This window comes from Pelodiscus sinensis, chromosome 9 (assembly GCF_049634645.1).
Source record: "Pelodiscus sinensis isolate JC-2024 chromosome 9, ASM4963464v1, whole genome shotgun sequence".
In the NCBI taxonomy this organism is placed as follows: domain Eukaryota; kingdom Metazoa; phylum Chordata; order Testudines; family Trionychidae; genus Pelodiscus; species Pelodiscus sinensis.
In genome coordinates, this window is record NC_134719.1 from 23,384,277 (window position 1) to 23,412,273 (window position 27,997).

Here is a 27,997-nt window from a genome sequence, read left to right on the forward strand (position 1 = left end):
CCCGCTGCCGGAGTGCTCCGCGGCTTTGCTCCGCTTTGCTCCCCGTCTTCCTGGTCTGTTGGTCTCCAGCAGACCAGGGAGACGGGGAGCAAAGCCGCGGAGCACGAGGGCAGCGGGACAGCTGCGGCGCGTCTGGGCTGTCCCGCTGCCCCCGTGCTCCGCGGCTTTGCTCCAGACACCTGTGGTACAGCAGCTGGGGCGCTGCCGGTTGGTCCCGTAGCGCCACTCTGGGCGCTACTGGACCAACCCGGCAGCACCCAAGCTGCTCTGCCCCAGGCGTCCCCAAGTCAGCCGCTGCTGAAACTGACCAGCGCTGACTACAGGAAGCCCGAGGCAGAGTTGCTCTGCCCCGGGCTTCCTGGAATCAGCCGCTGATCAGTTTCAGCAGCAGCTGACTTGGGGACACTTGGGGTTCTTAAGTTGAATCTGTATGTAAGAACTGGCGTCCAGATTCAGCCTGTTGAAACTGATCAGCGGCTGATTCCAGGAAGCCCGGGGCAGAGCAACTCTTCCTTGGGCTTCCTGTAGTCAGCCGCTGGTCAGTTTCAGCAGCGGCTGAATCTGGATGCCAATTCCGACTTACATACAGATTCAACTTAAGAACAAACCTACAGTCCCTATCTTGTACGTAACCCGGGGACTGCCTGTACATTAAAACTGCCAGCAAAATAAAGATGCAACTGCTTTAATATATTCTGTACCATGATATTTCAAAGCACAGGGTAATTTGGGAGTTATGAATAAGGGAAAAGCAAATGTATAAAAAAAGTAATCTAAAAAAGTGACCACATTTTCTTAAATAGTTGTTCACTTACACTATCAATGCAGAACTATTGGGCCTGTTTCTGCACATGCTGACCATTAGGCTCAACGATGTCTGAGGTTATGAGTTCACTATCTTGCCGAGTGAACTGCTCTCGTAGGACACTGCTACTTCTTTCTCCATACTACCTCTAAGTTCTAAACTTTCCTTGCTGTCCATGTAGCAAAAACTTTCTACAACACACACAAACTCTGGTGATAAAACAGAAGTTAAATGACAGATGTAGTAGAACCTCAGAATTACAAACACCTCAGGAATGGAGGTTTTTGTAACTCTGAACAAAATATTACATTTCTTTCAAAGCAATTTAAAACTGAACATTGAATCAATGCAGCTTTGAAACTTTACAGTGCAGAAGAAAAATGCTGCTTTTAACTATCTTAATTTAAATTAAACAAGACCAGAAAGTTTCCATACCCTGTCAAACTTTAAAAAAAACAAAAAAAAAACTTTCCCTTTTTAAGTACTTTAACAGTTTTGTACAGTATTTGTTTTGGTGAGTTTTTGTTCGTTTTGGGGATGTAAGAGTTTAACTGGTTAATCAGTTAACCAATAAAGCCGATGCTTATACATTCCTGTTAACAGTTAAACACTAAAACTCTGTTAGGCAACATGGGGCCAGGAGCCCATGTGACTGGCAGCCAGGCCTACCAGGCTGGCAGCCAGAAAATCCCTGTGAGGCTAGGGAGTCCTCTAGCACCCTTTCCTCCCTACTCCTACACCCTCAGGTAACACATTTAACTGTGTAACCGATCAAGTTTTGATCAGTTACATGGTTAATATTTTTTATACATTTTTACATCCTTAATTTGTTTTGTCTCTTCTGCCTAAATACTTCCAGTTCCAAGTGAGATATGTAGTTGACTGGTCAGTTCATTACGCTGGTGTTCATAACTCTAAGATCTTACATTATTTTTTTAAACAGGCTTCTCTCCATGCTTTGTAATCTTCTAAACCTAAAAGAATGAACAAGACTAAAAAAAATTGTCAAATAATTTAATTTTTTATTTGAAAGCATAGTCTAGGATATTGGAGACCCTCTTTTGCTTCTATAGTTACTGCAAAATGCATTTATCAGTTTAGCAGTTTGAGAATTTCTAGTTCTCATTGTGCTTTCTCTGTACTGAGAGTTTATCTATACATGCAGCTATTTAAGAATAAAAGTGTCTTTTTCCAAACTAGATTAATCCCCTTTGGAACTAAAAGAAAGAAAGACACACACACATACAAATGTCAGTACATAGTGTTATTGAGGAAACAAATGGGTAATCGGTCATCTCTTTCTCTGTTCAGCCCTAATTCAGGATTAGCTATTGTGCTTTAAATTCACACCCCACCTAATGTAGAATAATTTTCATATGTAGCCTAAAAAATTTTCTATAGTGCCTATTTACACTTCTTCCAGAGAAATTAAAACAGCACATTGAGTTCCCTAGCAGACTTCAGAGAATTTAAAGTATTACCTTTGCGCTCACTGTGTCTCTTCTGCAGTGTGAGAACACTGCAAAGTTTATATTTCCTGAGATAACAATATGCGTGCAAAATTGTAACCATAACTCCAATTTTACTCACTCCATGTAAGGTAGACGAAAATCTATGACTCCATGATTATACACAGATTTTATTTGTACCCTGTTGGAAGCATATTTCTTGTACTTTCAAACGAAAGTGCCTTCCAAAGTGCAAGGGTCAGAGTTATTCTGATTGTCAGCCCTACTCTGAAAACCAGAAACACGACACTCAAAATAACTAAATGGTGTCCCTGTATGTTAGTTTCTCCCTTTGTACAATGCTTCTCTCCCAGTGGAGCGGTGAGTGGATTCCAAAGCCTTTTCCTAGTTTCCTTTTCGTGTCTAAACCCACATTTTGATGCCTAATTTTAGACACGCAAATTCTCTCTCTGATTTGCGCACGGCCAGCAGAGCCCAAAGCGCCGGATCCCATGACTGGTCAACTCAACCCACATGAACGACTGTCCGGGTTACCCTGGCTCTGAGCTCTGGGTCGGACCGCAGCGGCGGGCGAGTCGTGCCGGGGAGGGACGCCCGGAGCCTGTATCGCGGCCCCACTGCTCACCCCGCTGGCCTCGGGCTGGACAGGGCTGCGGAGCTGACCGCGCTCAGAGGCGATGCCAGGACCTATCCGGGCGCAGGAGCCAGCTACTCAGGGGCAGGCTCGCCCGTTCCCCGCCAAGCGGCTGCGGGGCCTGACTCGGCCGGACGCGGGGAGCGAGACGCAGGAACGCGGGTCTCCCTAGGGCCCTGCGGCCGCCCCGCTTCCCAGCTCCCGCAGCCTGAGGCCACCTCACCTGCCAGGCAGCGACCGCCTCAGGTAGCAGCAATAGCCCCGCCCACAGGTGCACCTTAGCCCCGCACACTCCCTCGCCCCGCCTCTTCCGGCGCGTACGTTCAGGTGCCGCGCAAAGCTCCTCCCTCGGCCCGGAAGTGCCTAGCGCGCTCTGTAACCTCGCCGCTAGGTTTGGCCCAACCAGGCTGCCGTCTAGGGCAGTGACTTGCCGGCTTGCTGTTGCCGCGGGCCCATGGCCGCCTTCCGGCGTTGGAAGGAGCAGCGCCTGGCGCGTGGGGACGGGAGCCGGAAGGGCAGCGTGGACGCGGCTATCGCGGAGCTCGTGCAGTTCATCAACGGGCAGGAGCGGTTCTGCACCACCAGCTCGTGCGCCGGCCGCCTGCTGCTCGCGCAGGCTCCCGCCCCCGTGAGTGCGGCTGCCTGGGGCCGCGGCACGGACCCCGCCCCCACTGGGGCTCCCGGGCTGTGCTGACGCGGCCTGAGGAACGGGCTGGCCCGGGAGGGGGGAGATAACAGCCCTGGCGCGCGGGCCGGGTTCGCATTGCCCGCGCTGCGCTCCTGGCATCCCCGCCTCCCGAGCGACGCTGGGATCCCCTCTGGCGCCCCCCGGGGTCCCGCTGCAGGTCCCGAGAGGCCACAGGCCCAGAAACTAGGGGTGTTGAGTGTGTGATTCATTAGTCATTGTCGAGTACGCGATTAATGGACAGGGGGTAGCTACCTGCTCCAGCCCGCGCCGTCAGCTGCCCCCGCTGCGGCTCGGCTGTACCACACGCCGGGTACTGGCACGAGCTGGGGCTGAGCCAGCCTTTCAGCTAATCCATTCAAGAGGGCTCTTGCGGGGGAGGGAGGAGTGCAGCGTGTACAGGCAGGCCCCGGGTTACGTACAAGATAGGGACTGTAGGTTTGTTCTTAAGTTGAATCTGTATGTAAGTCAGAACTGGCGTCAGCCGCTGCTGAAACTGATCAGTTTCAACCGCGGCTGAATCTGGATGCCAGTTCTGACTTACATACAGATTCAGCTTAAGAAACCCAGGCGTCCCCCAGTCAGCTGCTGCTGAAACTGATTAGCGGCTGATTCCAGGATGCCTGGGGCAGAGCAGCTGGGGTGCTACTGGGTTGGTCTGGAGCGGCGCTGCGGGACCAACCCGGCAGCCCCCAGCTGCTCTACCCCAGGGGTAGGCAAGAAAAACCTGGTCTGCTGGGGGAGGGGGGGCACTAGCTGCACCCCCCCCACACCCCCCCCAAGCAGACCAGGGACACCAGAGCAAAGCCACTGCCTGGGCGGCTTTGCTCGTTTGCCCAGGAGCAAAGCCGCCCAGGTGGCGGCTTTGCTCGGGTGTCCCTGGTCTGCTGGGGGGGTCCAGCGGCTTTGTTGGATTCCCCCCCCCCCCCCCCCCCAGCAGCCCAGGGAAACCGGGAGAAGCTTTTCTCGCCCTGGAGGACACGGGTGGCGACCCGCCGCCTGTGAGCTCCAGAGCGAGAAAAGCCCCGTTCGTAAGTCGGATCCGCGTAAGTCAGGGACTGCTTGTAGTCAATAATGTTAACCAGTAAGTACCCGCTTATTGGTTAATCATTTAGTTGTCTGCACTATTGTATCCCTACCAGAAACGCAGTAATCGGCTCTCAAACACACACCAAGCTCAACAGCCCACAATGGCATGAGGCCATCCCAGCCCAGGTTACACCTAGTTACAAAACCATGCTCTTGTGGGTTTTTTCTGTTCTGCCTGTACATTAAAGCATGTCCCGCTCTACCTTTGTCCCTTATTTAATTTTTTCAATAGTGCAGTTCAAGTTATTGATGGTTCTAGCAAATTTAACTTGGTGTTTGTAGCTAGAGCCGCGCATGGATACAAAATTTTTATCCATAGCCACCAAAATGAGCTGTGGATATCCGCAGCTATGCAGGGTACTAGTTACTCAGCTTGTATCTGCAAAAAGGAACTATGCATGTTAGCATCCATGTGTGGATATGTAAATTTGCAGGGCTCTATAGCAGCACTAAGGTATAAGAGAATTTTACTGAAGGCTATTTGTTCTTTCAGTTGTGCTGTATGGAGACTTAGCATCAGTCCCTGCTCCCTTTAATTTATATGATCTTTCTCATTGGTGGGTGTCTATTTAATGTAAGCTAAGAGCTCAGAAAACACTAAAATATTTTAAAAGGTAGAATTGACACAATCAACATATGATATTTGATCCATCTAGGGTTTTTAGTCTGGTAACCCACTATTTTGAGATCTGCATAAAAATATGGTACAGTCAGCAGTGGTGAGCAACGTGCAGTTCAAGAGGTTTATGTGGCCCACTGGGGTTCCTTGTGTGGCCTACAAGACATTTTGTTTACCACTGTCCACATGCAGAGTTTGTCTGCATAATTTTTTCCTACTGGTTTTACTAAAGTGAGAAGCATAGAGGGAATGTGAAATGAAACGTGTTGATTGCACGTACACTGCCATGTGCTCCCTCTGCATCCAAACAAAACACTTGCACAATTCAATCCGCACACCTTGCAAATTCTAGAGATACAAATGCAGTTAACAAAACTACCCTATCCAGGGATACTGTCTTGACTATGACAGTCTTGCAGCCCAGTGGAATGGAGGGCCTCTCATGCGGCCCACTCACTAGCTTTGGTTGTCCATCACTGAGTTTCTCTAGGGGATAGAGTTTTAAATTATCATCAGGAACTTGTCAGAGCTGCCAATCCATGGCTTGACAGTGGCAAAAGAATAAGTCTTGACACGCTTATTTGTAATAATGATGATTACAACCAATCTCCTTTAACAAAACATACTACATGACTTTTCATGAACTTAATTTTCCATCATGCAGTCTTGACAAACTTATCAAAACAATAAGGCTACGTCTACACTGGTAGCTTCTTGCGCAAGAACTCTTTTGCAGAAGAGTTCTTGCGCAAAAACTCTTCCACAAGAGAGCATCTACACTGGCATGTGCTTTTGCACAAGAGCATCCATTCCAGTGTTGATGCTCTCTTGCGCAAGAAAGTTCTGATGGCCATTTTAACCATAGGGCTTTCTTGCACAAGAAATTCATGTTTGCCTGTCTATACTGGCCTCTTCTGGAAAAGCTCTTGTGCAAGAGGGCTTATTCCTGAGCAGGAGCGTCAGAGTTCTGGCGCAAGAAGCCCTGATTTCATACATTAGAACATCAGGGTACACTGGCTGCGAGTTCTTGCACAAGTAGACAGGCAGCAAGTTTAAGATCGTGCCAATGTAGACATAGCCCAAGTTTTGTATGCAAAGTACAGATTAGATTACACTGGACAACATGCTATTTTACATGTTAGAGGTGTGGAATTTAAGATCACATAATAAACCAGTGCAGCACATTTAGGCTATGTCTACACTCGCGGCTTCTTGCGTGAGTAATATGCAAATGAGGCTAAGCGTGGAATATCGCTGAGCCTCATTTGCATACCTAGTGAGCCACCATTTTTTTTCACAAGAGGCTCTTGCGCAAGATGGAGCATCTACACTGCCCCTTCTTGCGCAAGAAAAACCCTCTTACGCAATGCCGTTAAACCTATTACTTTTCAGGAAGAACGGCATTGCGCAAGAGGGTTTTTCTTGCGCAAGAAGGGGCAGTGTAGATGCTCCTTGCACAAGAGCCTCTTCTGAAAAAAAATGGTGGCTCATTAGGTATGCAAATGAGGCTCAGCGGTATTCCACGCTTAGCCTCATTTGCATATTACTCGCGCAAGAAGCTGCAAGTATAGACATAGCCTTACAGTTTGGTGGTAGTGTAGTGACATCAGTAGAAATGTCCCCACTGTAAACAGGTCCTTAGATTAGATGTGTGCATAACTCAAACTCCAAAATCATAAATACATATTAATAGAAAACATTCGCAGTGACAGGTGGTATGAGGAAAACATATTAGGAATGTTGAATTTCAATTAATTTGCTAACCGAATAGTTGATGCATTTTGCATCAACTATTTGATTAGTCGATAAAGGCGCCTCCGCCTTTGAAGTGTAGCAACAGTCCTAGGCCTATTGCAACAGTTCAAAGGCGAAAGTGCTGCAGGCATGGCATTTCAAAGCAGCAGCACCGCATGGAATTCAGGAACTCAGGGTCAGCTGGTGCCAGGCTGCACGCGTCTTTTCAAAGTAGCAGACCCCGGACTCCATGTGTCACTGCCGCTTGGAAGTACTTGCTCTCCGCCCCCCGCTGTCTCTTTCTAATAGTGGCAGCAAGGAGGGAAGCAACTAGTTGACTAGTGTGTCAACTAACTGATAAGTATTTGCTTATCAGATAGTTGATTAATTAACTAGTTCACATCCCTAAAGCATATATGATTGTATTTTGTTGCTTCCAAACATAAGATTCATTTTTAGATACATCTAACTGGATTTTTTCATATTAATCAGTGCAACACCACAAAAGTTATTTCAAAGATCCTTTCAAATTATTGATATAGTTTGATTATTGATTAGAGAATATTTTTGTGCATCCTTGTGTAGCAAGCAGAGAATGCAAAGGAGATTTGTTTATATAATTATAGTGCTATTTTAATTTGATTTTCATTAGGGTTTCCATGGCTATGAAGTACAGAAGCAAAACTGTTCTTGGCTCTTGGTAACACATCAACTCTGTGCAAAAGAGGATGTGGTAAGATGTCAATAATTTACAATGTTTATGCATAAGTACTTGTCCTCCCCTCATCCCAACCCTCGAAAAACTCAATTTCAAATAGGAACTAGAAAACTATTTACATTTTTCCTTCATATTACTGGGGTAAATATGTTCATTTTTGTTAGGACAAAATTCTACCTATGTTAGCGAAACTTGGCAACTTTTTAGCAAGACCATGCTTTAAGCTGGTAAAATGGCTCACTGTAAACAGGCTAGTATCAAACTTTGGGCTCTCTTAAAATTTTGAACTAGAGTACAATATCAGCAGATTACAGAATTCACCATTTTCAGTGGCTATTGGTTAGACATTTTGCATGGCTTGCCCCAGGACCAGCATTTTGTGCTGAGTCTACATTAATATTTTAAGAAGAAAAAAAGCTTATTTAGTGCTTGTGAAGTCCTTTTCTTATCCACAGAATAAAATCAAGTTTCTGGTAAGTGTGCCTCAGTTCTGTATTGAACTATCACTGTGGTAGAAAAAAAAATGTATTTTTGCATCTATGACCATTCATTTAATCCTGGCTGTCTCCACTATGGCAAGAAATATACATGTCAGCTGTAGAGTGACTGGTGCAGACACCTCCAATAGGAATTAGACTGACTCCATAAACTCACTTTCCATAGACTGGACAGTCTTCAAATGTTAACGACTTTGTCATTAGCAGTTTAAATCGAATGGTAGAGTAATGAAATATAAAACATCCCTCTCAAAGGAACAGAGGAGTTGCCAGTTGAATCATACCTAGAGTATATCTAGTTTGTATCTTGCCAGCATCAGATGCTACAGAGGAAGGTGCAAGAGCCCCAAAGTATGCATATGTGAGCTAATCTGGCTCCTTCATTAGGTTTCATCATAAAACCTAATAATCAGAGATTGTGTAAAGCCCTGAAGCACGAAGCTTAATGTCCCTTACAATTTTGTTATTAATTACAATAACTGGATATTTATGTTATCCATGTAATAATCCTTGCAAGAGTTACATATCCTGAACTGTGGATATTCTGTCATGAATGATTGGCTATCCATAGAGCCCTGTGTGGATACATATTTCTACCTGCCGCCAGGGGCAGCCCGACACAAGCTGCCAGCAACTGGCACCCCAGGTGGAATGCGCGATCAGCACTCCCGCCTCCGAGACTAGCTGTCAGCAACTGGCGCCCCAGGTGGAATGCATGTTCAGTGCCTCCGAGACGAGCTGCCGGCAACCGGAGCCCTAGGCGGAATGCGCAATCAGCGTCCCCGCCTACAAAGCCCTCAGTGGCGATGCGTCATCATTGGGCACCCCGTTTAACACGGCGCCCTAGGCGACTGCCGAATCTACCTGTATGCACGGGCCACCCATGCCTGCGGCTAGAAATGAGTATCCTCTGTTCTGCAGGGCTCTACTCCCAAGAACCACAGTGGCCAGATATGATGCCACTACTCCCAGGAGCCAGCACCCCAGGCTGGCAATTCCTCCCAGCTTTGTGGCATCTCCTGACTGGGGTTGTATAACCCCACTGGAAGTGGGCAGGGAGTGGGGGAGATGTACAGCCTTATGGCTGGGAGGAGCTGCCGGCACGGGGAACTGGCTCCTGGGAGTAGTGGCACCACATTCGCATTTAGCCACTGTGGTTCTTGGGAGTAGACCCCTGCAGATCAGTGGATACTAATTTCTATCCATGCTCTAACCATGGGGCAGATAAGGAAGCAAAACACAAGTGGACTTCTGTCATTTTCATTAAGAGGCAGGCATGTGTCTTGAAAAAGCATGTTTGTTATTTTGTATGCAGCAGAAACTCTATTGTGAGTTATTTTAACTTTCATTTTAAGAATGAAATACCATAACTTACAACTACACCTGTGAACTAATGCAAAAAGACAATGGTTTTCTTATGCAGTTTAAATTCAATTATATCCTAAAATGAGTTGTGAAACCTAAAATCAAATTAGCTTAAGAAACTATTGAACAATGTAAAGATGCACAAACTACTTCATGCTTCCAGAATTGCTCTTTGCTCTCTACATTCTCCTCTTTACATTTTACCCCCCAAAATGAAACTAGTTATTCTGTAAAAAAGTTAACTGTAAAAAATACATAACAATATTATACATATGCTAACAGATTTACCCAGTGTTGCTAGGTTCTTAACTCAGTTTTTAATAAAAGGAAAATGTAATGTTTTATATATATATATATATATATATTTTAAATGCAATGTTATTTTATGAAGTTATTTTTTATTTCTTAATAAAAGGGATTGTTAATATTTCTCTTACCTTGTTTTAAGCTATGGTAAGAGGAACTGGTATACCATTTAGAAGGAGTTCTTGATCCAGCAGACAAACTCTCTAAAATATAAAGTAGATTTGAATGAAAAAAAATCCCTCTACCTTATTTTTTCTTACTTTACTTGATATCACCTTCATAGAAATCTCAGCAGCCTCTTAATTGCCATCTGCCAGGAGTTGAGTGAGTCTCAGGTACTAGGCAGCGGCCATTAGCAACCCTCTCAATTTTTGTATTGACTTCTGGTAGATATGGTAAAAATGTTCATTCGTGCATCCATTAAATGTGTGAGAAATCTTTACCCGATGACTTTTTAAATTATATTTTCAAACGTACAAAGTGTGCAAAATAAGACTGGAAGTCAGAACTCCTAGATTTCCTGTTGTATTTTCAGTAGACAAGCTACTTAATGCTACTATGCCTCAGTATGTATCTGTCACTGTTAAAATGGGTATAGGAGATTTGATGAGTTTATAGCTCTTTTTAACATCCTTTGAAGAAACGTGTTTTATTACTTTATAAAGCATTCCTTCACAAAAGATTTCTGGGCCTTATTCAACAAAAGAAAACAATTAAAATATAATAATCTTTTAAAATTGCATGAAGTATTATATAAAAATGTTCAAGTAGTGTACAATTTTTCCCTAATCGACTGTGAAAGTAAACTTGCATTGATTTGTCATCTCTGTTCTTTGAAGAATATACAGAAAAAGGTTAGCAGTTATATTCTTATTTATAGGACGCCTATGGGAGTACTGTAAGATGTGCATGGGAAGGCTCTTGCACACTCACAGATTCCTGTTAGAATCCACAGATATATGTAGAGCCCTTCAAATCCACAGATAATCCGCTTTTTATCTGTGGATGCGGTTATCCGCAGCTCATTTTCGCAGGTATGGATGCAGATATGAATACAGATTGTGTCTATAAAGTGGATACCCACAAATCTGCAGGTTTCTATCCTTAGGTATCCATATCCACAGCTCATTTTGTGGATATGAATATGCATATACATTTTGTATCTGTACAAGGGCACTAGATATCTGTGCATACAAAAGGTCCTCCCGCTAGCATCTGTAGTTTGAGACAGAGGGTACGTCTAGACTACATGCCTCTGTCGCCAGAGGCATGTAGATTAGGCTACCGGACATAGGAAAATGAAGCGGCGATTTAAATAATCGCCGCTTCATTTAAATTTACATGGCTGCTGCGCTGAGCCGACAAACAGCTGATCAGCTGACCCATAGCCAGTAAACCGTGAAAGTACAACTGCTGTGTCTAATAAATGATTATCACTGATCAGAGATGAGAGTGATACAGAAAAAACTTCCCTTACATCTTATATGGTAAAGTTCCATAAAGATTTGCAAAGAAAAATTTTGTCATGTTTTACTGAGCATGAAGAGTGTAGCTCACTGCCTCAGTGACCATGATGCAGTCTCTGCTCCAAGAAACTTGCATTCTAAGGGTACGTCTAGACTACATGCCTCTGTCGCCAGAGGCATGTAGATTAGGCTACCGGACATAGGAAAATGAAGCGGCTATTTAAATAATCGCCGCTTCATTTAAATTTACATGGCTGCCACGCTGAGCCGACAAACAGCTGAGCAGCTGTTTGTCGGCTCAGCGCGATAGTCTGGACACGCGGGTGTCGACATCAAAGGCATTTGTCGACCACCCAGGTAAACCTCATCCCAGGAGGCATATCTGGGTGGTCGACAAATGCCTTTGATGTCGACACCCGCTTGTCCAGACTATCGCGCTGAGCCGACAAACAGCTGCTCAGCTGTTTGTCGGCTCAGCGCGGCAGCCATGTAAATTTAAATGAAGCGGCGATTATTTAAATCGCCGCTTCATTTTCCTATGTCCGGTAGCCTAATCTACATGCCTCTGGCGACAGAGGCATGTAGTCTAGACGTACCCTTAGAATGCAAGTTTCTTGGAGCAGAGACTGCATCATGGTCTCTGAGGCAGTGAGCTACACTCTTCATGCTCAGTAAAACATGACAAAATTTTTCTTTGCAAATCTTTATGGAACTTTACCATATAAGATGTAAGGGAAGTTTTTTCTGTATCACTCTCATCTCTTATCAGTGATAATCATTTATTAGACACAGCAGTTGTACTTTCACGGTTTACTGGCTATGGGTCTGATCCAACTTCCACTGGGAGTTTTGCCATTGACTCCATTTGGAGCAGGGCTGAGTCTCAGACTTTGTAGGCTTAATAGAAAATTACTTTCAGTATTTCCTTATTACATTCTGAACCTTTCGCAAGAAATTGGTGGTCTAAAAGTAATAAGGTAAAATCCTTTGGTCACAATTATTTCATTTAGTAAGCATTTTGGTGCAACAGGGAATGCAAGTAACTCACTGCAGCCTTGGGGCATGCTAGCATACACAGACCATTTCAGTCAGTATGACTTTTTTGCCTCTTAACTATCACTGAAAACAATGTCCCTAGAGCAGGCATGTCCAAAGTCCGGCCCGCGGGCCAATTGCGGCCCGTGTTCCGGTTTAATACGGCCCCACAGGTAATTTGGCAATATCTATCTTTTATGGCCCCCAACGAATCCATATGTATTGAGATGAATACATTGTAAAATCTCAGTTAATGTCAGTTGGTCTAAATCAGTTATAAATATATTTGGACACAACATGTATACTTGGTGTTATGTTCCTGTTCATATTTTTTTAACTTAAAAGTTGACAGACAACCTTTATTACCAATAATATGTAATGTACTTTACCATGTTCCTGACACATATTTCAGCTTCCTGGATTTTTTTTTTCATCTGGCCTTCAGATATGAAAGGCAGAGTGATTTAACACCTGTTTAGATTTGTCATCCATGTGACGAAATGAAAAGTATGCCGTTTGCAATAAACTTTGCATAAAATAGTTAATTTGCATTTAATTTTAATGGTTCAAAGAATGTCAGGCAAAATGGTCGGCCCTCACACATGTTCACTTCATCAAATCTGGCCCTCTTTGAAAAAAGTTTGGACACTCCTGCCCTAGAGTAATACACCCACCAACATTACATACTCTGATCACAGTTAAAATTAGATTCTGTTATAACACTTGTCTCTGAGACAAGTCTGTCTACCTTGGCTTCCTAATACATTGAACACTAGTCAATTGTGCCAATGCAGCATATTGTTTATATAACTGGGGGGGTGGGGTAGAACTGAATTTTCAGTCATGGAAAAATCCATATGTAAGCCCACTTGAAGCCCCATGGAAGCCAGTGGAGCTCATGCAGGCACAGCAGTTAACCTGTGTGCTATAAAATGCAGGTTTGGGGCATCTAGTTGTTAAGTATTGCGTATCCCCACTTCCCATTGGCTCCAATAGTATTAATGGGTGCTTAGGACATCTAAAAATGAAGTGATGTATTTAGGTGCCTAACTTTAGGCACCCGTACTTGTAAGATTTATACCTTAATAACAAGACTAGTTACCAAAAGAGAATGCAACACAAGAACATTTCAATCTTGTACAATATTCTAAGGGGAAAAATAGGCTCCTCAACAGTTTTATTTTTCACCACTATTACTGGTATCTTAAACTAACAGTTGCATTTTTCAGTTTCAAATTATAAAAAGGATTAAAGAAACAATTTGAGTTTAGAGGAAGTATTAGGGAAGGATGTTAGCCTTCCCTTCCCCACATAAACCGCACAGTGCAACAGTTCAATTTTTTTCCTAAATATAAGTATAGCAAATTGGTAGCTAGTAGTATTTTCTTGGATTTGGGGAGGCAATTTGATTAGATACAAGGACACTAGATGATAATAGAAGAGATAGTATTCTAATAGTAGAATGTAGGCAATGAAAAATGTAGCTTTTTCAACTTAGCTGTTATAAACTAAACCCAATAATATCAATCCTTAAGTTTATTTTACCTAAACATAACGTACAATAATAAATCATAATTGAATACTATGCAGCATTTTGTTTAATTGTTCTATGTTCATACTTGCCTAACATGAAAAATGCTGCAGGAAAATTTTCCACTTAGAGCCCTAAGGCAAAACTGGGACCATAGGATGAAATTCATCCTTTAGAAATTATTAAAGCAATGTAACTGATACCTGTTTTTCCCCCTTTGTGTCCCTCATGAGTTTAACTTTAGTTTATACATCTTTTTATTTTTTCTTATTTTAACATTATCAGCTGTACATAATGAATCAGTTATGAAACCTGATAGATGATCCCTGTCTATCAGGGATGGTGTAGTCAGTACTTGGTCCTGCTATGAGGGCAGGGGACTGGACTCGATGACCTCTCAAGGTCCCTTCCAGTCCTAGTATTCTATGAAACCTAGATTAAAATAAGGTCAAGTAGTTCAGGACACAAGTTTAGCCTTATGTACCTTTTTAAGAGGAATGTACTTCAGTATCAGTATGTCCCTGTTCGTATCCAATAACATAAGAAATAAAAAACAGTAGTATTAATATTTTGTGCGCTCAAGTTTTCTCTGCTGACTGCAGTTAAACACCATTCTCTATGCAGTGCCAACATCATTGGGTGTTTTTATGTCCAAAATAATGAAACAGGGAAGAAAATCTGTTTAATACTTAGGTTAAAAATCACTGGAGATTTTGAGCATTATGATCAATGGGAAGTTAAAAGCAATTAAATAATAAAGCATGATTTTTTGAGCCCAGTCATTTCTGGTACCTTTAAACCATTTCATAAATTAGCTGTTTTATTTCAAAATGTTAATATTGTAATAAGCAGTTCACCTTTGTAGTATTAATATATTGACATTCATTGTATTTTCCAGATGACAGCATTACAGAAAGCCACTGGTGACACTGTATTCAAATTTGAACCATTCATTCTTCATGTGCAGTGTCAAGAGTTGCAGGATGCACAGCTTCTGGTAAAATTAGATCTAGATGTTTTTGTTGTTGTTGCTATATAAGTAAAGTATTGGCACCTGACTATCTTAACAGTTCGAGATCGGCTCAAGAGCACTGTATGTTTAATAACTGGAGTAGTAATAGTATCTTGATGAGAAAATAGGGATTTAGATTCTTTCTGCAAATTTTGCTTTGCTTTCTAGAAAATGAAATCACTTAAATGCACTTCAGTCTTCTTAGTAGAGGCAAGTTGACTAGAGAGAGTCTGAATTATCTGTGCTGCTTTCCCTGGCCTATGGCAGTGTTCTTTAGAAATTAATTCACTTCTGACTGTGACCATTTGCTCCCAGATTTTAGGTAAGTGGATAATGCTGTGCCTTCTGCCTTTCAGAAGGGGCTCTGTAGGCCTACACATGATTTTGTTCCCTATCTTCACTCTACCTTGGTTCATATGGAAGAGGAAATGGTTATTTAGATTCTTTCTACAAAACATCAAGTAATCTTGTGGCACCTTAGGGCATGTCTACACTAGGAAATAATACCTTCCGAAATAATTATTTAAAAATAGCTCATTCACACTACAGGGAAGCCTCAAAATGAGTCTGAGGCAGGCTCCCTTAATGTGGATGTGCTACATGGAAGCCCACTGGAGCCCTAGGAAGCACTGGGGAGTAATTACTTTGAAACTGTAGCAGTGGAGCATCCACACTATCACTATTTTGAAATAAGCGTTATTACTCATGGAAAGTAGGAGTTATTTCAAAATATTGGGCTTGATAGTATGGACGCTCTACTTTTTATTTCAAAATAACTCCCCATGTAGACCAGGGCTTAGAAACTAACAAAAATATATTCATCCCATACTTGTATTCTTTGGCTAGCAGCTATTTAAACTGGAACATTATAGTGCCAAAAAAGGAATGAACTTCTTCTTTGTGTTGATTGAATGGGTCCAGACACAAACCACCATCTGTTTTTGTCACTGAAATTTAATTTAAAAATATTTTGTTACGATATTAGCATTTGATCCTGTAAACACTTACTAGTGATTGTAGCTCTTAATGCAGTCAGTTGGGGCTATGCCCTTTAGGTTTTTGAAAAATTGGGGCCTTAATTTGCAATATTATTCACAGTAAGCTTTCAGTCTGACAAAATGTGTGTTAACTGCCACTTAAAATGTTTTTGTTTCACAGCATTCCGTGGCTATAGATTCTGGATTCAGGAACTCTGGTATTACAGTTGGCAAGAGAGGTAAAATTATGATGGTATGCACTATTTTTCTACTTTGCTATATAATTTAGCAATTATTCATTAACATGAGCACTTTTTAAATATTTGGATAATTTTTAAATGACACTTTGACGTGACACATCACGTTCCTCACAAAGAAATATAATCAGGTCTTTTCAGGTGGCTTTCCTATAACAAATGCACTTACTATTTAGACCTATTGTCTGCTTCCTAATGTAATTCAAATTAATACATCTGTGTGTACCTCTAGGCTGTCCGGAGTACTCATTGCTTAGAAGTTCCATTAAATCACATGGGGAAACTGATGGTCACCGAAGAATATATTGACTTTCTGGTACAGATAGCTAATCGGAAAATGGAAGAGAACATGAAGAGGATTGATAGGTTTGTTAGATTATGTATATCTTGTGACACGACATCTAAATCCAGAGAAGTGTAAAATGTATTCACTAAACAGTGGTCCAGGAAGACTAGCCACAAAAAATAACAGTAATTGGTTTTGTTTTAAATTATGGATGACCCCAAAGGATCGTTTAACCAAATATACGCAACATTATCAGGTAGTGAAGAGTAAATTTTTGTTAAAGCTCATATAACTTAACAACTGTTGCTCCAGATATATATCATGAATAGCACACTGAGTTCTAGTTTTAGAGTATTAACTTCCACAGCTGCACTTTCATGTGGGGTTTGTGTTTGATTAGATTTTACAGTGTCTAAGGACAGGATTCGTATTTTGATTGTCAGGAATATCTCATTTTATTCTACAGGGATTTACACATAGTTTCATATGATTAAAATGTACTCTATAACATTGTTGTGCAAAATTTAATCTGAGGTTCCCAAACTGTGGTCTGTGGAACTCTTGCTGGTTGTCTATGGATAGGTGACTACAGGTTGGACCTGGATGAGGGATGTCTTATTGGCCCCCCTGTTCCCGGCTCGCCCCAGTGCTAAACTGGCCACAGGCCCAATTGTCCTGACGGGTCTGTGCCACTCACCTGCCATGCTAGGCAACCCAGCTCACAGCATGCTGGACTCCTATCCCTCCAAGCAACTCAGCTAGGGCATGCTGAGCAGCCCGGCTGCAGTATCCTGGGTTCCCAGCTCCACTAGGCAGCTCTGCTGGGGCATGCCCAGCTTCTCAGCTGTGGGGATCTAGGCTCCTGGACTCATGGGTAGCTTGCTCCCAGCAGCCAGCAACCCTGCCAGTCCACAGAGCTCCGAGGCACCAGCATTCCACCAGGACTCTCTGGTCCTGGAACATCCTTGGTCATGCCAGACCACAGATGTTGCTGGACCAAAGAGTCCCAGTTTACAAAGGATCAATCTGTAGTTACACAGTACTGGCTTTTCTACTCATTTTCAGTTGTGAGAAACAGAATAGAGAGGGCAGTCACAAGAAATAAAAAGCAAAAGGCTACAGGACAAAATCATTGCACCAGTGACAGTTAAAAATTTATAGATATTTTCTCAATTTTTTCTGAATCAGTTACTCTTGTTTCTGTGTGGATATCAAAGTAATTGCAAATGAGAGTGATGGTGGTGCATCTGATCATGAATAGGATTGACCATTACATGCTACTAAGATGTGATGCAAACCATAAAAGTGTTTTAGATCATTTGTTGTGTAGTTTTCAGCAATATGAATGGGACTTTGATTAGCCTTATGGCACGACTGCCAATTAGTTTCTTACAAGGTCGGAGATTAGAGAATGGACAGAGCATGTGCTGGCATTCCTGATCTCCCTCACAATACTGATCGGGGCTGCATTTGGATTTTAGTTTAAGATTGCATGAAACATTATAAGCAACATTTTGTGTTGTCAAAGTGTTAATGTTCTGTCTGCAGAACTTAAGCAAACATAATACATATATACTTGTTCCTTTCTAGGTTTTACAACTGCCTACAGTTAGCTTTGAAAAATGAACTCAGTATGAGTAATTCACCTCTTGAAATGATACAAAATGCTCATTCTGTGTACACTCACAGAAGAAAAAGAAAACCAGATAAAGATCCTGGGACATACACTTCTCCAGAGAATAAGGAAGAGTCAGAAACCGAAGATGACCCAGAAACCAATCTCAATTTTTTTTGCTGAAGTCTATTGATACAGGATGAGACCTATTTTCTCATATAGGTGTAGTTCTGTGAACACAGATTGCTAGCTTTAATAGTACTTATCTTGTCCTGCTCTTTATAAGAGCTATTTATACTGTTGTGTTCTAGGAAATTATACTGTCCTGAAAATTTACCCTGAAGATTGTGTTCACTTAAGCAATTCAGGAAAGTAGAATTATAAAATGTCCTTTGATTTGCAGAAAAACATCACCTAAGCATGGAGAACAGAAATATAGAAGCATATTGAAATTATGAAATATATGTTAACGGTGAACAGAACAGCTGACAGCTTTAATGTGTACAGAGGTGTACCTCAAACCATGTTTGATAATCTCTAATAAAAGATTGATTTTCTATATGTATTTTCCTAGTCTAAAATACTAAACACAAGAGACCAAGTCTGAGAATATGAAAACCCTATCTTAGAGAAGTGTCCATTTTTTGTTCTTCCATCTTCACTTCTCTCCCGAATGCTGCTTCTTGAAGCAAAAGCTTTTGTGTGTTACTGAAATAAATACAGTCGAGCCAGAGATTAATTTAATCCACTGTGACAGATTCAGTGCGTAGTGCAGCAAAGTAGCATGCTGTTAGGGAGTCTGTTGAACTAATCGGCCTATGACTTGGCCTAAGTTAAAGCAACCAAGGAGTTTCTGTAATTTGCCCCAACTATCTGTAGTCTGTTAAAGATTTGTCAGACAGCTGAATAATTATTTAAGAAAATTACTAGTATTTAATAATGCCTTTTGGAAGTTATAGTCAACAAAAATAAACTTACTTATTTTGAAGCAAAGTATGTAACCTCCCAGTGGTACATACAGCACTTCAGAGTTAATGCACTGAGTTTCAAAAGGAGCCCCCATTACAGAATGCAGATCCGTTGTCTGTCTTGCGGGGTGCTGGAAGGAGCTCTCTTTCAGAAATGGTTTTAAAATTGACATAACAAATAGACATTAATGAACTTTCTAAGTTATATGTTGGCTAATAATATATACTTAATGTTTAAATAAAAATAGAGATTCTTAGGCTATTACAATTTATATGATCATACATTTGAACATGGAGCGGGGAAAGTGGTGCTTGTTTTTCATTAAGCTATAGTTCTTTAGTTGATAATTGATTAAACAATTCTGAGTTATTACTTCAGTTATGAAACTTATCAATTACCCTGTCAGGAGAGCTGTGCTGAGGAAATGGTTTATTTTGGGGATGGTAGTGCTGTGAGGTCATTGTAGTTAAGGAGCGGTCATTGTTTCCGTTACATAAACCTGTGTCTTCAGGGGATTTTAATTCGACTGGAGAAGTGTGCTTCTAGCTAAAATTTGTCATACTAGGTCCCAGTCCAGGGGTAAAATGAGACTGGTCTTTTAATAGATTTAAAAATAAGTCTATTAGGGTGTGTTTTCAGTATCAGGATTGCCAAGAAAAATAGATATGAGCCTGTATGTGTATGTTTGGGCTCCTCTAACAACTTTGCTCATCTCCACAGCTGTGTGTAATAGAAACCCAATGCCCAGTCACAAAAAATAATACTGGCCCACCACCTGCTTCTGGAATGGGGAAAAGAGGAGCCAGCCAGTTACCAGCCTTCTTGCCAGAGGATTGCCATTGATCATACTTTGGGGGCTCCCAGATGAGATGGAAGTTGGCCTAATGCTATCCTTAGAGGTTGACTGCATGCAGAAATAGCACCTTCTTTTTGGCAAGGTCTTTAGCTTTTTAGTTTTCATGCCCTCTGGAGGGGGAAATTAGGAAGGTAGGATTTTATAGCTATCAAATTTGACAAGGTCCAGAGCATTGTTTTTATTATTTCTTTTAAGGCAGTGGTTTTCAAACTTTTTAGGCTGTATTTCTCTTTCCACTGCATACTCCCATCTGAACTAATATATAATTACCTGAATAGATTACCAAGTCTTATTAAATAAAATATGTTGTCTAGCATTACAGGATTTTTCTCATGTACCTCCTGACATGAGTTTTCATATCCCAGTTTGAAAACCACTGCTTTAGGACATTGCATTCTAGTGTAAGGTCCTAGAACCACGGCACCAGAGACTGAATCACAGAAGTATAGCAAGACCAATATTCATTCATCAGTAGCAGTACAGACTTCAGCTGGTAGCTCCTATTCACCTTACACTTGATTTAGAGGAATGAGAGTGTATACTAAAGATGTTAAATATCGACTAATTGACTAATCAAATAGTTGATGCATTTTGCATCGACTATTCGATTAGTTGATAGGGCAATTCTGCCTTTGAAGTGTAGCAACAGCCTTAGTGCTGTTGCTACACTTCAAAGGCAAAAGCGCCATATGGAGCCTGGGATCAGCTTGGGACTCCAGCTGATCCTGGGCTACACATGGCACTGCCGCTTTGAAATGCCATGAGGAGCCCAGGTGTTTCAAAGCGGCAGTGCTGCACAGAGCCCAGGGTCAGTAGGGGAGTCCCCAACTGATCCCGGGCTCCACGTGGCACTGTAACTTTGAAACACCATGAGGAGCCTGATGCCAGGTGCTATACAGAACCTCCAGCTGATCCCAGGTTCCAGGTGGTACTGCCTCTTTGAAATGCCACGTGCAGCCTGGGGACATCCCAGCTGGCCCCAGGCGACATGCAGCATTTCAAAGCAGCAACACTGCATGGAGCCCGAAGTCTGGCCCTGGGCTTCAAGCAGCGCTGCCACTTCGAAGCACCCCGTCTCTTCCCGCCCCCCCCGCATCCCCGTTTCCACCTCTTTCTGATAGAGGCAGCGTGTGGGGGAGAAGCGACTAGTCGACTACCTTGTCGACTATCGTATAAGCATTTGCTTATCGGATAGTTGACTAGTCCTTCACATCCCTAGTGTACGAACAGCTTCATGAGCCAATTGTGGGAGTGAGGGTTGGCAGGATATGCCCTGACAAGCTAGAGGAACTGGGGAGGGAGAGCAGCCACACCAAACTGCTAGTTTGCTAGGGCCAGTGGTATTCCCTCTGCACCAGGAAGGGAGAAAACTAACAACTCTGCAAATTCCATTGTGCGGGGAAAAAAAGCAGCAGCAGCAGCCCCTCAGTGGATATTGTGCTAGTGGAAATGGGGACAAAAGCCCAAGAAATTACTGAAGATGCAGGAAGGAGATGGAAATAGCTCCAGAAAGAAAGGACAGCACCCCTATCGCCTCCTCTGTGCAGGTCCAGAGTTTTACTGTTTTGTTAGATAAGCCACTTCCATCAATACAATAGTTACATATCAATTGTCTTCTGCCTTAAGCATTCAACATGCCAATATTAATACAATCTTTGTTTCCGTACTGGAGCACAGCTACATTCTTCTTTGAAGTCAGTTATGTGCTGTCCAGCATGTTCTAACAACTATCAGAAACAGGTGCTTCAGCAAAACAGGATATGTTTATAAATTCACATATCTGGTGACTGGATAGAAATCTACAGAAGACAGATTAGGCTCTGTACTATTATATGTTAGAGTTATACAACAGGCCACTAGGTGGTAGGGTGCTACATATAGTCAACACTGAACAGTGTTTCAGCTTCAGAACTTAGATGAAGTTTTATTTGCTTATGTAGCTACTAGCTTGTGCCTAAACAAGGTCTATACACCCCCCCCCCTTTTTAAGGTCTTTAGAAAATGGTCTTGCACTCACAATGTTGTGAAAACCATGACCATGTTCTAAATTAAATGCAGTTTCTAAATTGAAAAAAATCTTAAATTTCAGCTACATCAGTTTCTATGCCATGAACATATAGCATTTCCACATGCCCTAAAACAGACATTTTGTACATCTAGCACCTTTTTACAGTCCTATTTGAAAGACAAAATATAGACCTGCAAAAGATTGGGTTAAAATTAACCCATATCAGACTAGATGCTAGTCCAAAGACTTATATACACCTGAGAATCCTTGGGAGGCTATTTGCAAAATACAGTGCATCTTATGAGTTGCCAGTGTTTGCTCATAACTGCAGTCACTTGGGCTGTGTCTACACTGGCACCCTTTTCCGGAAATGCTTAAAACGGAACAGTTTTCCGTTATCAGTATTTCTGGAAAAAGAGCGTTTACTTTGGCAGGATGCTTTTCTGGAAAAGCCCTTTTTCCGGAAAAGCGTCCGTGGCCAACGTAGACGCGCTTTTCCGGAAAAAAAGCCCCGATCGTCATTTTCGCGATCAGGGCTTTTTTCCGGAAAAGACTACTGTGCTGTCTACACTGGCCCTTTTCCGGAACAGTTTTCTGGAAAAAGGACTTTTGCCCGAGTGGGAGCAGCATAGTTTTTCCGGAAAAGCAGCTGATTTCTTACAGTAAATCGTCACTGCTTTTCCGGAAATTCAAGGGGCCAGTGTAGACAGCTCGCAGCTTATTCCGGAAAAGCGGCTGCTTTTCCGGAATAAGTGGCCCAGTGTAGACACAGCCTTGGTGTGCTTGTATTACTAAAATGCATTTTAAAGTGTTTTCATATTTTATATTATATATTAAAAGTACTTCAGCACATGTGGATTTGGGTTAGCGGTCCAAAACTTGTACTGCTTTTACAAAGTTCATTTGCCTTTACAAATTCTCCTGAGATGACATTTACCCTATATTACAGAGACTGTAAAAAACTATATACAGTCCAGATAAAGTTATGCATGTGGCACCTCTTGGTGCAACCCCTGCCCATAACACAGAAGGTTTGTCTGGAAGCAAGGTACAGGAGGGGACGTTGGGAGCTCTGCCTTCACAGATCCTAAGTCATCACATAGGGGGCATGGAAGGGCAGAGGTCACTACTCCAATTGCCACATGGAGCTGTGATAATTTACACCAGTGAAGCTCCCTCCCTATAAGCATATAATGAGAATAAGCTCTTTTATTCTTTACATACACTGCAGCAGCTTGGTGTCAGGTGAAAAGTGCCTCTCTGTGGCCATTACAGCTCCAAGTGGGCATAGCTAAGTAGGGATGCATGACCCCCAACTGAGGCAGCTCCAGGTTTGTCTGCCTTCCGTGTTGCTCAGCCAGACTGAGGAATGCAGCAAACTCTGCACTTCCCCTTGCTTCCTGGCAAAAGGGAACAGCCAGCAATGTACACATAGGAATGGGGAGGGGAGCTTCAGTGCCTTCTTCCCCCCCCCCCCCAATCTTCCCTAAACAATGCCTAGGGGGTGGGAGGTCCAGGGCTGGAGCAGTCCCACGTGGTGGAGGGATGACCCTCAGCCAGTCCCTTTCACCTGCCATTTTCCTGGCAAAACCAAACCCTCACCTTGCTTTAGGTTATGATAAGAGGAAGCTGTATACCAAATTTGGTGGCCCTAGCTCATCATTTAGGAGGCATTCTTGAAAAAGAGAGAGATAGACGGACACAAACTCTCTCAAATATATAGTAAATATAGGAGTTGCAGTGACCGGTATAAAAAAGGTTGGATTACTGTTTTTATCATTTATTTTAGTCACTCGTGACTTTTCAAAATTTCACCTTTCAAACTAAAATTCAGGATTAGTCATCAATATAAAATTAAGGAAGTGCAGATGGGTTTTTTGTCTCTCTTCAAAAGCAAATTTTTGGAAAGTTTGACCAAAAATGGTTCCACTCTTTTTAAAGTAGGAGGAGAATGACAAAAAACACACTTTCTCCATTTTATAAAATTATGACCTTTCAGTAGTGAAATGGCTTTGGATAGAGTTGAAGATGTGTCCTTCACTGAAAAGTGCCTTTGAACGAAAATAGGTTTTAACTGACTGAGTTATGACCCACAAAAATAGTACCCTTTGCACCTGCAATACAACAGTCATCTTATGGCTTTGAGTGTTAGGGGATGAAAGGTGAACAGAGACAAACTAAAATGGTCCTCTAAGCACATAAGGATGGAAGAAAAGACTAAAAGGTTTTGTCTTTCCCATTTGAACCCACAGTAGCAGGTTCCCAGAAATTCTAATTGGTCAGGTCTCCAAAGACTTTGGGACGCTGCCAGGCTAGGGACTGACATTGAGAGACAGCCATTCTATGCAACAGCCATTCTATGCATCCTATCCAAAGAGGAAACAGAAAATATGCTACAACTCTGTATGTGATCTAATATTGACTCCATGTATCCTCCATACTTCAGTAATAGAAGCAGCCTCCTTCTCTGTGATCCATACTTCTGAAGGTCACATAACTGTTCCACACTAGTGTACTGTCAACTCACAGTCATTCCCTTCTCCTCCTCCCCTTTTCCCTCATAAGAAAGTCCTATAGAATTTCAATCTCATAGTTTTATATAGAAATTTCTCTGAAAAGTCTTGTATCCTTTCCAAGGGCTCAATTCATGGCAGCTCTAACAGCAGTACAAAGTGACCACAAAATACACACAAGACATGAGGGCTACGTCTAGACTGGCATGATTTTCCGCAAATGTTTTTAACTGAAAAGTTTTCCGTTAAAAGCATTTGCAGAAAAGAGTGTCTAGATTGGCATGGATGCTTTTCCGCAAAAGCACTTTTTGCGGAAAAGCGTCCGTGCCAATCTAGATGCGCTTTTGCGCAAAAAAGCCCCGATCACCATTTTCACGATCAGGGCTTTTTTGCGCAAAACAAATCTGAGCTGTCTACACTGGCCCTTTTGCGCAAAAGCTTTTGTGCAAAAGGACTTTTGCCCGAACGGGAGCAGCATAGTATTTCCGCAAGAAGCACTGATTTCTTACATGAAATAGTCAGTGTTCTTGCGGAAATTCAAGCGGACAGTGTAGACAGCTGGCAAGTCTAGACACAGCCATAATGTTCTCAGACATTCTGGAGTTGGAGGGTGTGTGGCTACGGTGGTCCCGTCTCTCCTAGGGCTTCACAAACTACTGTAAGTCCCCCAGGACCATGGGTTGCTGGGCACATATCAAGGAACCCAGAGGACTGCTCTAACCATTACTGGGAGGGGCTCAATTGTAGTATTTATTTTAGTCTTTCCACAACTGATATCTTTTAAAAAAAACAACCTCATTTTCCCAGTCAAATACACATAGAAAGGTTACTGTTTGCTATTACATTTCATGAGTTTCCCATGAGAATTGGTTTCCTTGGGAACATTCTACAATCTTGCTAAATATTCCATAATTTCTTTAGAGGAAGACCATGGCGTCCTTCACTACTGTCTCACTAGCACAATTCCTCAGAAACTCCACAAAGTGTGAGCTCTGAGTTTTGAAGTGGCTTTATCCCTGGGGATAGTCTTCCAAAGAATGTGTCCTAGCCTGCAATTTCCATATTACAATCTAGGATAGGATATTAATTTTATTTCACCATGAACTGTTTCTTCATATCAGAGTCCCTTAAGTAAAACATACAAATACATATCCAATTAAGAAAATTAAAAATATATTTATTTTCCATTTAATTTTAATGGAAAAAAAATATAAAACCCCAAATCTCTTACATAATTATTTTGTTCCACAAACTATACTGGAACTTTAAATTGACCCTTTTAGAATTTGCAGCTCACCAACAAGCATTTTCTCTCATTTGGTACACTCCACTAGAATTTAATTCTCTAAGCATGTTTATCACGAGACTGAAAATTATCTATTTTCTACTGTCCCTTACAGAGTGGCCAACCTTCTCACAGTATGATATCCCTGCCTCATCTTGCTACAGAATTTGTGTGTACCACATGGTTTTGTGAAGCAATTTTTATTTAAGATAATTTAGAGAAAAGGCACCTTTTACCCAGAGGAATTCTCAAGACAGACAAATGGATGACTCTTCTTTCATAATGAGAGAGTGTTTTCCTTCTTTTTCATTGTTCCCTTACAAAAATGGTGAAGCAGTTAGCAGGTTACTCTTATTCCTGAATATTAATGTGGTTCCGATTAATTTTACTCACAATACTATGTTCAAAAGAGGGGAAAAAAAACTGTTCTTGTGATTTCTCTTAAGCATGCTGTTTTCTGACACTAGGGGTCATTTACACTTGTAGTCATGCTGGGAAATACTAAACATGAAGAGAATTCAACATTTCCTAGAAAACAGCTGTACTGGAAAAACTGACCTGACCACCAATTTTCCACTAATAGAGCTGTAAATGGATCCCATTGCTTTATACAAAGTTTTTATGTCTGCAATCAATTAGATATCTGAGTGTTATAAAAGGGTATTATTTGTATTTCAATCTGCTGATTTAAATATATCTTGCATAACTGCATTGACAAAAATCAAGGTACACTTACAAATGAAGTGATGTCAGAGTTTTGTATATCTAATTATTATTCTCTGTAGCACAAAGTCTCTTGGTTGCATATTTTGCACCACATTTTCTTCTGTTTCACAGAGACTGAAATGTATTTTCCTTTTCACTACAGTAGAGATTCTAACTTCATAGAAGAATGTTATATGCTAGCACTGGTGAGACAAATAATGTGACAATACAGAATTTCTTGTACGGTGATTGTTTTTGCATATGTTTCCTGTAACCATATTAGCCATAACAGTGACAGGAATAATAAACCAGAATTTGAGGGCATGTTACCACTTCCTCAATGTATGTTCATACAAATTATGGTTAGTGGCATACAGAATCACAGTATGGCCCAGCCTAATACATTAATATTTATGAATGTTTATTTTCATTTCATTATTTCTTATCTGGATATGAACGTTTAAATTCAGGAACATGCTTTCAAAACCCATAGTACCCTATTGTAATATTAGATGACCTTTTCATTTAATAACACAGATTCCAAGTAGTTATTTTGATTTGAGTGTTATTTTTCTGTCTTGCATAAACTAATTTATTTGTTCAATCACCCAATGAAATATAAGAGGAAGTTCTCTTTCCAAATTGTTTTTAATTTTACAGATGAATAGTTAAATTGAAGCATCAGGTTTACATCCTGCATCTCTGGTTTGTGTTGTAAAGGTAAGTTATTTTAAGGTCATGTTAAAGCTGCCAAGTTTATCTCATGAGATACTGGAATTTTGCCATCCTTCAGTATGTATGTACTACTCCTTATTTTTGTGAAACATATTCCATCATTACTCTATCTCAGAACTCCCATTAATCCAAGGCAAATTATGAATTCTCGTTTTGTCCTCAGATAACTAAAATAGTGTTCTGAGTAGAAATTCCTGCTAGTATCATGTTTTTTACTTCACTATCTTGCCCAGGTGGATCTGCCACAAGTCACAACTGATCTTTGTCCAGTACATGAGTTTTAAAATATTTTCAGTTGGGAATCAGAATTCTAAATCTTACACTGATATCCTTTAACACTCCCTGAAGCACTTAGATCAATGATTGGTTGCAATTCTTTTTCTATAATCTTGAGACTGATTTCTCAACAAAAAAATCCAGAAAGTGTCTGCACAAATAACAATGGAAATGATTTGCAGAGAACTTTTGAATATATACTGACTACGTTGTATCGCTTGAGTATTTGTGGACGAAACAGTTATCATTATGATATTAGAAACACAGACAAATAAATAATGTATTTCTTATAGGAATGCATTATCAATAAAATGGTCAATACCATTTCAGGTAAATAAATTACCAGACAGCATAAAATACCGATTCAAAGGTTTCAGAGAGGTAGCCATGTTAGCCTGTTTCAGCAAAAAAAAAAAAAAAAAAAAAAACATCACACCAGGAGTCCAGTGATACTTTAAAGACTAATGAATTTATTGGGATATAAGAGCATAAACTTTTGTGAGTTACAACTCACTTCCTTAGGTGCTCAAAGAACACACAATCATACCAT

General features: G+C 41.5%; 2 protein-coding genes across 10 annotated transcripts in view; one reads left to right on the forward strand and one right to left on the reverse strand.

The window, feature by feature from the left end:
* The window catches only part of CRYZ (crystallin zeta), a 15,944-nt gene extending 12,071 nt beyond the window's left edge, over window positions 1-3,873 (reverse strand). For 3 of the 8 annotated variants that reach the window (XM_075936267.1, XM_075936264.1, XM_075936263.1), the window contains exons 1-2: window positions 3,132-3,214; window positions 816-1,014 (exon numbers count right to left, since the gene is read on the reverse strand). The gene's annotated coding sequence lies outside the window, so the exon portion shown is untranslated. Of the gene's footprint in view, window positions 1-815; window positions 1,015-2,899; window positions 3,111-3,131; window positions 3,263-3,848 lie in introns of those variants that run through there. The other 5 variants (XM_075936268.1, XM_075936262.1, XM_075936266.1 and 2 more) reach the window with 5 other exon arrangements.
* Window positions 3,322-18,661, forward strand: TYW3 (tRNA-yW synthesizing protein 3 homolog). Of its 2 annotated transcripts, XM_075936271.1 has the most exons (6): window positions 3,322-3,536; window positions 7,688-7,768; window positions 14,852-14,950; window positions 16,124-16,195; window positions 16,432-16,565; window positions 18,076-18,661. In XM_075936271.1, the coding sequence occupies exons 1-6, from the start codon at window positions 3,363-3,365 to the stop codon at window positions 18,281-18,283; spliced, it is 768 nt and encodes a 255-aa protein (XP_075792386.1). In that variant the 5' UTR covers window positions 3,322-3,362; the 3' UTR covers window positions 18,284-18,661. The 2 variants fall into 2 exon arrangements, with proteins under 2 accessions (XP_075792386.1, XP_075792387.1); XM_075936272.1 differs by lacking the exon at window positions 14,852-14,950.
* Window positions 18,662-27,997: the final 9,336 nt, after the last annotated feature.

What these genes read in the sequence shown, in the direction of transcription:
- TYW3 (XM_075936271.1), top strand. Translation starts at nt 3,363, where the DNA reads ATGGCCGCCTTCCGGCGTTGGAAGGAGCAGCGCCTGGCGCGTGGGGAC. An exon ending in TGCAGGATGCACAGCTTCTG is followed by an intron (nt 14,951 to 16,123) that starts GTAAAATTAGAT and finishes TTTGTTTCACAG; the next exon opens with CATTCCGTGGCTATAGATTC. An exon ending in AACATGAAGAGGATTGATAG is followed by an intron (nt 16,566 to 18,075) that starts GTTTGTTAGATT and finishes GTTCCTTTCTAG; the next exon opens with GTTTTACAACTGCCTACAGT.